Below are 10,710 nucleotides of genomic sequence, written 5' to 3'. Positions count from 1 at the left end.
GAGAGAAAAGGACATTCTAACAGGGTTCTCAAGTATGATCCATCCACAATCTCCACTGGCTTGGTTAATGGGAATATGTAGATGGCCAGTGTACTCAGGGAAATCTGGGGGCTTGAACCCAGGATCTTTCCCATTTGTGTCCAATTGCATTACATCATGCTAAGTGAAATAAGCTAGACACAGAAAGATAAACGCCATGTAATCTAACTTTTGAGTGGAAACTAAATAAGGCAATCTCATATAAACAGAATAGGTTACCAGAGGCTGGGGGATACTGGAAAAAAATGAGAGAGGGGAAGAGGTTGATTAAAAGGTACAAAGTTTTGGCCCCCCAGTTGGCATGGTGGTTGAGGAGCTGAGTCTCACATGGCCAACTCTGTGGTTCGAGTCCTGGACCTGGCTTCTTAAGAGACACACCAGGCACATGTGTGTGCACACCTAGGGTCTTGAGAGGAGAATGGAGAAAGGAGTGTGGTATAGCCATCCCCCCTGAGGTATGGTTTCTTGCTTTCCCTCTCTCTCTGTGTCTATCTTTCTCTGGCAAAAATAGGTGCCTTATGGCAAAAATCTGGCAAAAAAAGAAAAAGTACCAAGTTTCTTTGGGCTAGAGGAATACATGTTAGTGATCTATTTCACTACATGGTGACCAGTTAATAATAATGCTAAGCAAAGCAAGACAGACTATGAAAGAGAGACATTGTATGTCCCCATTCAATACATACCAAATGTCTACACTCTATGGCAGAAACTAAAAGATTGGCAGGTACAAAAGTATGGAGACCAATGGTCATACTGGAGACAGTTTAGGAGAAAGGTGAGAAATGGCAGAGGGTGAGAAGGAAGTAATCAAGGGGAAAGAAAGAAGCAAATCATTTATTGGACCCCAAGTGGAAGGAAATCTGGTTATAATGTGTATGTAAGTATCTTTGATTGAACCAACATATAGTGTATTCATGATGGGAAAACTAATTTGGTGTGCTGTAATGATATATTGTAAAAAAAAATTAACACATTTTATAGTTGAAAAAAAATTATCATGTATAAATAAGGACTTATTGGTCAAGCAACCTAACTGCTAGGAGAGTGAGTCCACTTGCTAGAGAGATACAGAGAGACAGAAAAAAAGAGAAAGTCCCCCAAGCCACATGGAGAGCGATCATGCCACAATCTCTTCTCCATTTATCCCTCTTCTTAGGACTTGGGGCATGCATGCACACACTCCTAGCATGTTCCTCAAACCACCCAAGCCAGGAATTGAATTGTGCAGTTGGCCATGTGGGATCCAGTCACTTTAACCAACATTCCACAAACTAGTTCAACCCATCAGGATCTTTATATAGTAATTTACTCCTGGCCACAGCAACCAGACTCACGGGCATGTGTGGTTTCCAGATGTGTGCACTGAAAAGGAAAAGCAAACTGGCATGGATCCTTGTACACCACAACACACTGTCCCTCTTGATTACCTTGGAGTCTTCAGTGGCTCCCGTGTCTCCTCAATCAAGCCCCAAGTTTAGGACATTCACAGTAGATGTCATGCCCCAGTTTTCCCTCCATTTTCAAATTGCTATGTCTCTCTCTCCTTTCTTTTTTGTGTGTGAAATATCACCTCTTTCTACTTCATAGAAGTATCCCCAACAGCTTCCAATAAATATAAGTACCAGGTTGAAATCCTATGACTAGGAGGGGCAGCAGGTTGTTAAGGTGTTGGACTCCCAAATGACTGACATAGTTTGAGTTGCAGATCTGGTAGCTTGAAAAAAGACACCAGGCATGTGCAGGCATGCTCAAAATCCCAAGAGGAGAATGGAGGATAAGGGATTACAGCGTGACCATTCTGCTTGGTGGGGAGAGGGAGGAATGATTTCTCATTCCCTCTTTCTCTCTGTCTTTCTCTGGTGATTGCATGCACCCTATGACAAAAACAATATTAATAGATAAATGAATAAATAAATAAATAAAGTAGGGACCACCAAGTAGCATATGGTTAAGGTACTGGGCTCTCACATGGCCAACCATAGGTTGAGTCCTGGATTAACAGCTTGAAACTGGCCCCCAAAATCCTGAGAAGAGACTGGATGGAGAAGAGATTGTGGTATGGCCATCTCCCCAGGCAGGGCGTTGATTACACACTCTTTGTCTTTATGTCTCTCTCTGATGAACTCATATGCCATATAGCAAAAATATTTCCAAAAACTTTTTTAAAAAGGGCTATGGTTGAGGTGACAAATGACTTTAACTTGGGTGTGGATGAGGATAATATTGAGAAGCTTTTAGATGTGGTTCCCGAGGAACTGACTGACAAGAAGCTTTTGGCACTGGAAATGAAATGTGTAGCTGACCAAGGAGCAAGAGAAAAGGAAACTACACAAGAAACAAAGAACTTTCAGAAAAACTCTCTGTGACAGGTTTAGCAGAAACCATGATAGAACTCAAAAACCTCCTTCAAAAGCTTGAACACATGAATTACTGTGACATTATTTGAAATTGATAAGACATGCAACCAACCCAAATGTCCATGAACAGTTGCATGGATTGAAAAAGGGTGGCACATAAACATCTTGGAATACTAATTAGTCATAAAAAAATGAGACCCTATCATTTAACAGAAAGAGGGCAAATAGCGAAGGTTTTATGCCAAGTGAAGCAAGCCAGACCATGAAAGAGAGACATTCTATGTCCCCACTCAAGATATACCCAATGTCTTCACTCTATGGCAGTAACTGAAAGATTGGAAGTACAAAGAGATGGAGAACAGGCTCCTGAGATCTAGCCATTTGGGGAGAAAGGAAGATGTCCCACTGATAACTGGGCCTCCAGCATCCAAAACTCGCGTGAACAGCCCTTCTACAAGAGACAGCCAGCTCCATGGCTCCTGAGATCTAGCCATTTGGGGAGAAAGGAAGATGTCCCACTGATAACTGGGCCTCCAGCATCCAAAACTCGCGTGTTTGGGAAGAAACCGACCATCCACCAGATGACTAGAAATCGCTGCAGGACCACAAGAAATATGGGGAAGCAGGAAAATACCTCTCCCACACGGGAAAAGGATAGCTCCTCTTTATCCACACACAGTTCAATGGAAATCATGGAAATGTCTGATAAAGAATTCAGAACATTCATAATGGCAAAGCTAACAGAGATGGAAGAGAAGAGAGACAAGGAACTGCTGAAGAGAAAGGAGAAAGGAGTTGAAGAGTTCCAGGAGGTGAGGAAATTCATGCTAGATCTAAAAGAGGAATTTCACACTTTACAAAAGAATCAGATGGAACTGTTAGAGATGAAGGCTATAATACAAGAAGTCAAAATCTCCCTTGAAAGTATTAAAAGCAGACTAGATCATACAGAAAATAGAATCTCTAATGTAGAAGAGAAAATGGTTGGCCTAGAAAAATCCACCGCGAAGACTGAGAAAATGGCCCAAAAATTTGAGAATAATATGCGAGAAGTACTAGATACCATCAAACGTCCAAACATCCGGATAATAGGCATCCCAGAAGGTGAAGAGACTCATAAGGGCATTGATAATCTATTCCATGAAATCTTACAAGAAAATTTTCCAAACCTGGAGAGGCACTCAAAGATTCAGTCCCAAGAAATACAGAGGACCCCAAATAGAATCAACCCAAGAAGATCTTCTCCAAGACACATTATAGCCAGATTGACCAAAACCACAGACAAAGACAAGATACTAAGACTGGCAAGAGAAAAAAGGCAAGTTACCTACAAAGGGTATCCCATCAGACTAACGGCAGACCTCTCATCGGAAACAATGAGAGCGAGGAGAGAATGGGAAAATGTATTCAAAGTATTAAGGGAAAAGCAATTTCAACCGAGAATTCTGTACCCAGCAAGGTTATCGTTCATTTGGGAAGAAAAGACACGAACTTTCCCAGATAAACAAAACCTGAAAGAATTTACCAGCACCAGACCGGATCTCCAAGAAGTTCTTAAGGGAGTGCTATGTCAGTAAAATTAAATGCAGACACACAGAAATAAGAGTTCAGAAACTAAGAAAATGGGCAACTTAATTGTAGGGCCAAAAGCTGGAGTTGAGTATTACATCCCAGATTTCAATCTGGAACATCGAACCTCAACAGATACAGAAGAAAGATTAAGTACATGAGACTGAACTGATGAAACAGTATTCTACGACTTGACTAAAATATTGCTGCTTTTCTTCTAAGCTTTGTTGTCTGGTTTTAAGGACTTTTGTCCTGTCTTCAGCTATCAATAGATTCATGTTCCGACTATTTGAACAGAATACTAACCTGTTTCTAGGCTTTAAGTTTCAAAGAAATATCCTTACCAGTTCAAAACTGCTTTTCTTGAAACCATCGGCTGATCTTGCTATTGAAAGTAGTTAGATTACTTATGATATTGTGTGACCAACAAAATGTTGGGGGAAAAGGGATTGAAGACAACTGTAGACAGCAGAGATAGTGTAATAAGAGAGTGGAATAGGGCAGAGGGCTAGACATGGGGTAAAAAAACATATATATGAAAGTAGAAATGGAATATTATGGATGATAACATGCATTATTAAGCCACTATATAGTATATTCTAGATGGGAAACCACATTTAGAATGTTGTGATGATGCTCAGGGAATGAATGTAAATTAATAAAAAAAAAATTTTCAGAAGAAAAAAAAAAAGGCATTAGAAATACCTATTTGATGACTGCAGTTAAGCTATATAGCCCTAGTTAGGTGCTACTTTACAGTATGTTCATTCTATTCACTGAGGTTTATGCCTAAAGTCAGTCTTGTGTTCATGGATATGTACATATCAGCTGTGCTTGCTATTGAAAATATTTAGATTTATTAAGATATTTAGTGAAACAATAAAATGGGGGAGGCATAGAAAGCAACAATAGATACCAGACACAGTGTGGGAGGAGGGTGGGAGATGGCAGAAGGTGAGATAGGGAATCAAGGATGGGAAAAAAGGCAAAATATACAGAAAACAAGAAATGGAAAATGATTTGTTGACAATAACATATATGTTGATGTGCTTGATTGAGCCAATATACAGTGTATTCTCAATGGAAAAATCTCATTTTGTATGCTATAATGATGTACAGTGAATGAATGTAAATAAAGAAAAAAATGTATAAAAAAAAATAAAAAAAAGAACCAACCTAAATGTCCACAAACAGATGAATGGATTGAAAAAGTGTGGCATGTATACTCTATGTAATACTACTCAGTCATAAAAAAAAAGACCCTGGCACTTAGTAGGAAGTGTTTGGATATGGAGGATCTATTGCTGAGTGAAGTAAGCCAAGATATGAAAGAAAGATATTGTATGTATCCACTTAATAAATACCAACTATCCGCACTCTATGGTAGAGAGTCAAACACTGAAGGACATAAAAGCAGTGAAGGTACTTAACAACGATGAGGCAGTGTGGAATGGGGTGGGGGGTAGAGAAGAGTATAGAGAAAGAGAGCAAGAGAACAAATAGAGAGACATGACATTAGTAGGACACAGATATGGTTTATTACCTGTTGATGATGACGTGTATAGTATTCTCTACTAGATTGGTCTGAAAAGTATTTCATGTCGGGTAAAATCTTTTTCACAAGCAAAATGAGAAATAGTGATTGACTGTTTAAAAAATAATTGGAATAATAATAATAATGATCAGAAAAAACAATGAAAAGATACTGGCTGATGAAATGGGGATTTCAATGTCTCTGTATTGACTGATATAGATGGTACTCGTCCTGGAAAAAGAAATGTAATACACTGTAAAGTTAAAAAAAAAATTAAAAGAAAATAAAAGAAAAAAAATTAAATCATTCTTTAAAAAAAAAAAAGAGATGGAGAACAATTATGGATACTAGGGACAGTGTGAGAAGAGGGTGAGAAAAGGGGGAGGATAAGAAGGAGGAAATCAAGGGGAAAGAGGCGGAAACAGAACATTAAAGGAACATAAAAATAGAAAATTATCTGTTGATAACATGCATGGTAGTTATCTTTGATTGGGATAATATACATTATTATGGGTATTAATTATGGGTAAATTCATTTGGTATGCTCTAATGATATACAGTGACTGAATGCAAAAAAATAGATTTTTTTTTTTAAAAGAAGAAAATGTTTGAGAACATGATCATTATGCTATTATTAAACAATCGTTATACCTTACTTTGAGGTTTACGGTCCTGCATTCACTGGGTCTCCTTGAAAAATAGTCCTTATAGCTTCCCTACAAAATATCTTTTTAAAACTCTCTTTATGTCTTTATTCCTCAGACTATAGATGAAGGGGTTCAGCATGGGTGTGACCACAGTGTACATCACTGAGGCAGCTGCACTTGAGTGTGAGCTACCAGTAGTGGCGGCACTAAGGTACACACCTAGGATTGTACAATAAAATAAGAAGACAACTGAGAGGTGAGAGGCACAGGTGGAAAATGCTTTATGCTTCCCCTGAGCTGATGATATTGCACATATGGAGGAAACTATTTTACAGTAAGAGTAAATGATTCCAATAAAGGGACCACCAGCCAGCACCCCAGCTGAAAAATACATCACTATGTCATTAATAAAAGTGTCACAGGAGGCAAGGTGGATCAGCTGATTAAGCTCACAGAAAAAGTGAGGAATTTCCATGTGTGTAGAGAAGGACAGCTGCAATGCCATTAAAGTATTTGATAGTGAATTCAGGACACTCATGACCCAGGACAACAGAACCAGCCATGCACAGAGCCTTGGGTGCATGATGACCGTGTAGTGCAAGGGGTGACAGATGGCCACATACCGGTCATAGGCCATCACAGTCAGAAGGAAGTCATCCAGCCCTGCAAAGACTAGGAAAAAGAAGATCTGGGTGATGCAGCCTGTATAGGTGATGACCTTGCTCTGTGTCTGGATATTCACCAGCATCTTTGGGACTGTGGTGGAGGCGAGACAAATGTCAGAAAAGGAGAGGATAGAGAGGAAGAAGTACATGGGGGTGTGCAGGTGGGAGTCTGAGATAATCGCCAGGATGATAAGCAGGTTTCCGATCATGGTGATCAGGTACATAGATAGGAAGAGCCCAAAGAGGAGAGGTTGCAATACTGGTTCTTCTGAAAATCCCCCAAGAAGAAATTCTGCAATTTGTGTACCATTTCCTGGTTCTGTGTGGTTGAAGTAACTATTAAAAAGACAGAGAACATGACATAAGCATGTATTACTCATAAGCAAGATGCTATCACTTACATTCCACAGTCAAGACACTAGTTTATCACTCAGATTGAGCTTCCAGAAATTAGGAAGAAACCTATAACCCATCAGATGACCAGAAATCACTGCAAAGATACAAGAAATACGAGAAACCAAGAAAATATCTCGCACCCAAGGGAAAAGAATAACTGTTCTTCATCCACAGACAGTACAATGGAATTTGTGGAAATGTCTGATGAAGAATTTAGAATTTTCATGGTGACAAAGCTCAGAGAAATCGAAGAGAAGAGAGATAATGAACTGCCGAAGAGGCAGGGGAAAGGAGCTGACAAGCTTCAGGAGGTGAGGAAATTCTTGCAAGATCTAGAAGAGGAATTACACACTTTAAAAAAGAATCAAATGGACCTGACAGAGAAGACTGTAACACAGGAAGTCAAAAGCTCCCTTGAAAGTATTAAAAGCAGACTAGATCACACAGAAGATCAAATCTCAGATATAGAAGACAGAATCACTAACCTAGAAAAAACCTTAAAATAATAGTAATTTTTAAAAGATAGACATAAATTTAACTAAGATGTAAAACTTTATGGCCAAAAAAACCTACCAAAAGTCAATTTCAAAAATAATAATCAGTTAAAAATTATTTGAAATGCTTATAACTGTATAAAAATGGGCATAAAATAAACACAGGCAAATTAATATCTTGATCAAATATGTATACACTCAAACTCAGTTACAGTTTAAGAAAACCGTATGAATTTCCAACACAACTATCAGCCTGGTGAAAAGTTTAGAAGCTGTCATACTGATTTGTGTTCGAGTTTTCTTTTTAATTTTAATATTTAAAGCAAATGTTACATAATTTAAAAGTAATTTTATCATAATTTATAACTTAAATATAGTAATTATACACATTTATGAATTATAGTGTTGATTTTTAAAACGTGTATCCTCCCCTACTGTTTTCTTCTGTGTTGTGGGCTGTGTGGCATTTCCCCACTATTTTATCCATCAAAATAATTCTTCATGATTTCAGTCTTTCAGATGTCTATTAGACTCTCTGGTCAAGCCTTGGCCTGTTATTTTCTTTTTAGTTCTATTATAAATGCATTACCTTTTATCTTTCTTTATTGTCATTTCACTGGACTCTTTCTTCCACCTGAGCAGGATATCTGAGAGGAAAGTCTCTGTGTGAAATTATGGCTTTCTTCCTTGAAGGTTGTCAATGGAAATTGAAGCTCTATCTCTGGAGAAAACAGCAGGAGTGAAGCATCAGTTCTTGAGACAGACTTAGGATGGTGAAAGAAATAACCCTGTTCTGTCCAGCCCAAGTTTGCAAATGCTGAGGGACAGCCTTGTAGGAGATAATTATAGCTCTGTATCTCTGCTCATTAAGCAGATTTTCCTCTTACTCCAAACCCAAGGCACATTCCCTGTGAGACATTGCTCTGAGCAGGAAGTTAACTTTTTTCTCTGGCTCTTTGTTCTCAAGAGACAAGGTTAAAAAAATCAAGGGAATTCAGTCTTTACTACTCCTTCGACATTAACTCTCCATTCCATAAGTCTAAATTTGTAATACTTTATTCAATCTTGAGACAGTTTTCTCCTAAACTAAGACTTAGGAACCCATCTTAACTAGGTTTCTTGAATTTCCAAAATATTGAGTTGTAATAGGAATGTACCCACTGGTACCTCCAGGAAATTGCTTTCCTTCTCTCCATCAAGAGAGAACAGTGTTACTTTGATTAAAAAATAAATAAAATCACAGTTACAGGACCAGCAGGTGGTATGGTGTTTAAGGCACTGGACTCCCACATGGCTGACTGTGGTTCAGGTTCTGGACCTGGAGGTTTGAAAATCATACCAGAAACATGTGCATGTGTGTCCAAAATCCTGAGCAGAGGATGAAGGAGAAGGGATTGTAGCATGACAATTTCTCCTGGGGGGTGATTTCTCATATTCTCCTTTCTCCATCTCTGTCTCCAGCAAGTGCAAACACCCCATAGTAAAATTCTTAAAAAAAAAATCATAGTTTCTATAGTTTCATGATGTTTTTACCAAAAAAATTATTACTTTAATTCTTGTATGACAAATGAGCTCTCATGTAGGTTTTATTTTTTCATCACTTGACATATTCTTTAGGCAACCATTAAATTATTTTCTCTCACTATGTATCTGTTAGTATATTTAAAAATCTTAATTACTTTATAAATTTAATTAAATCTAAGTATATAATTTGACAACTTTTTTGAAGATTATTTAATTTATTCATTTTTTAAATTTTAATTTGATGAGAGAGAGAGAGCAAGAAAGTGAGAAAACAAGTCACCAGGCACAGGAGTCGAACCAGGCCCAGGAGTCGAACTGGGGTCAGCCATGTGGGAGTGTTCAGCATCCTAACCACCATGCCACCAGCTGACCCCTACAGTATGACAATTTCTAAGAAGGAGTCAGAAATCACTACTGTTATTTAAGTTAATCAATATAGCATTGGGGCATTCGATACAACAAAGGGTCTAGACATACAGCAGGCCTCTTATAGCTGAAGGCTGTGCACAAGAGACCTGTGGTTCATCCCCTCCCCCACTCACCTTTGAACTCTCAGGTGTGTTGCTTGAGACTTTGAGAAGAACTTTTCTCTCTCTCTGCCCAAACTGGACATTCATTCCAGTGGAGCACCTTGCCATAAGGTGGGCTGCTTGCAACTGGAAGTTGTATGGAAGAGACTCATGGTTCATCCCCACCCTGACTCAGCCGTGAATTCTCAGGTGTGTTGCTTGGGACTTTGAGAAGATCTTTTGCCTCTCCCTACCCCTCCAGATATCTGCTCCAGGGAAGGCCTTTACCATACAGCAGGTTACTTGTAGCTGGAGGCTGTGAGAAGACCGTATAACCCTTTCCACCCCATTCAGACATCCATTCCAAGGGGGCCATGCCATATGAGGAGGACTTTGAATCACCCAAGACCAGTGACAACAGTGCAGGTTGCTGGTGAGCATCAAGGAGGTAGAGCAGCAGAGAGATTGACAATCGCTTACTTCCACATGCCTTTGAATGCTCAGAGTTAACTCAAAGTATTTGAGGAAGGAGCATATAAATCCAGATGACAAGAAATCATTGTAGAGGCTCAAAAAGTATTAGCAACCATCAAAATATCTCTTCTTCAAGGGAAAACCTATTCCTCATCATCCACAGACAACACAAGGGAACTCCTTGAGATGTCAGGTAAACAATTCAGAATATTTGTAGTGACAAAACTAAATGAGATGCAAGAGAAAAGAGATGAGTTCCCGGAGATGAGGAAGTCCTTTCACGATTTGAAAGAACCAATAGACACTATAAAAGAGAATCAAGAAAAGGCGGACTGAGGCTGCAGGCCTGACCCTTCCGAATCTCCACACATCCCCACCGTTCTTCCTCCTTGGACCTCAGGTTGGTTGCCTGGGACTTTAAGGCAAACCCCCACCCCTCCCCACCCGAAATCTGGATCGAGCCAGCCAGCAGTTCCGGACACCAGGCGGACTGAGGCTGCAG

General features: G+C 39.2%; 1 protein-coding gene across 1 annotated transcript; it reads right to left on the bottom strand.

Moving 5' to 3' along the window:
* Positions 1 to 6,261: 6,261 nt before the first annotated feature.
* LOC106736302 (olfactory receptor 7A17) lies at positions 6,262 to 10,110 on the bottom strand (the record flags this gene model as incomplete). The annotated part of the gene is made up of 2 exons (XM_014592709.2): positions 9,989 to 10,110; positions 6,262 to 7,147 (listed from the first exon to the last, which is right to left on the bottom strand). Coding segments are annotated over exons 1-2 (1,008 nt in total), but the record flags the coding sequence as incomplete, so codon positions are not given.
* Between the last annotated feature and the right edge of the window lie 600 nt (positions 10,111 to 10,710).

Source organism: Tupaia chinensis, unplaced genomic scaffold (assembly GCF_000334495.1).
Source record: "Tupaia chinensis unplaced genomic scaffold, TupChi_1.0 Scaffold138380_1, whole genome shotgun sequence".
Classification (NCBI taxonomy): domain Eukaryota; kingdom Metazoa; phylum Chordata; class Mammalia; order Scandentia; family Tupaiidae; genus Tupaia; species Tupaia belangeri.
This window is presented reverse-complemented; position numbering and strand designations above follow the sequence as displayed.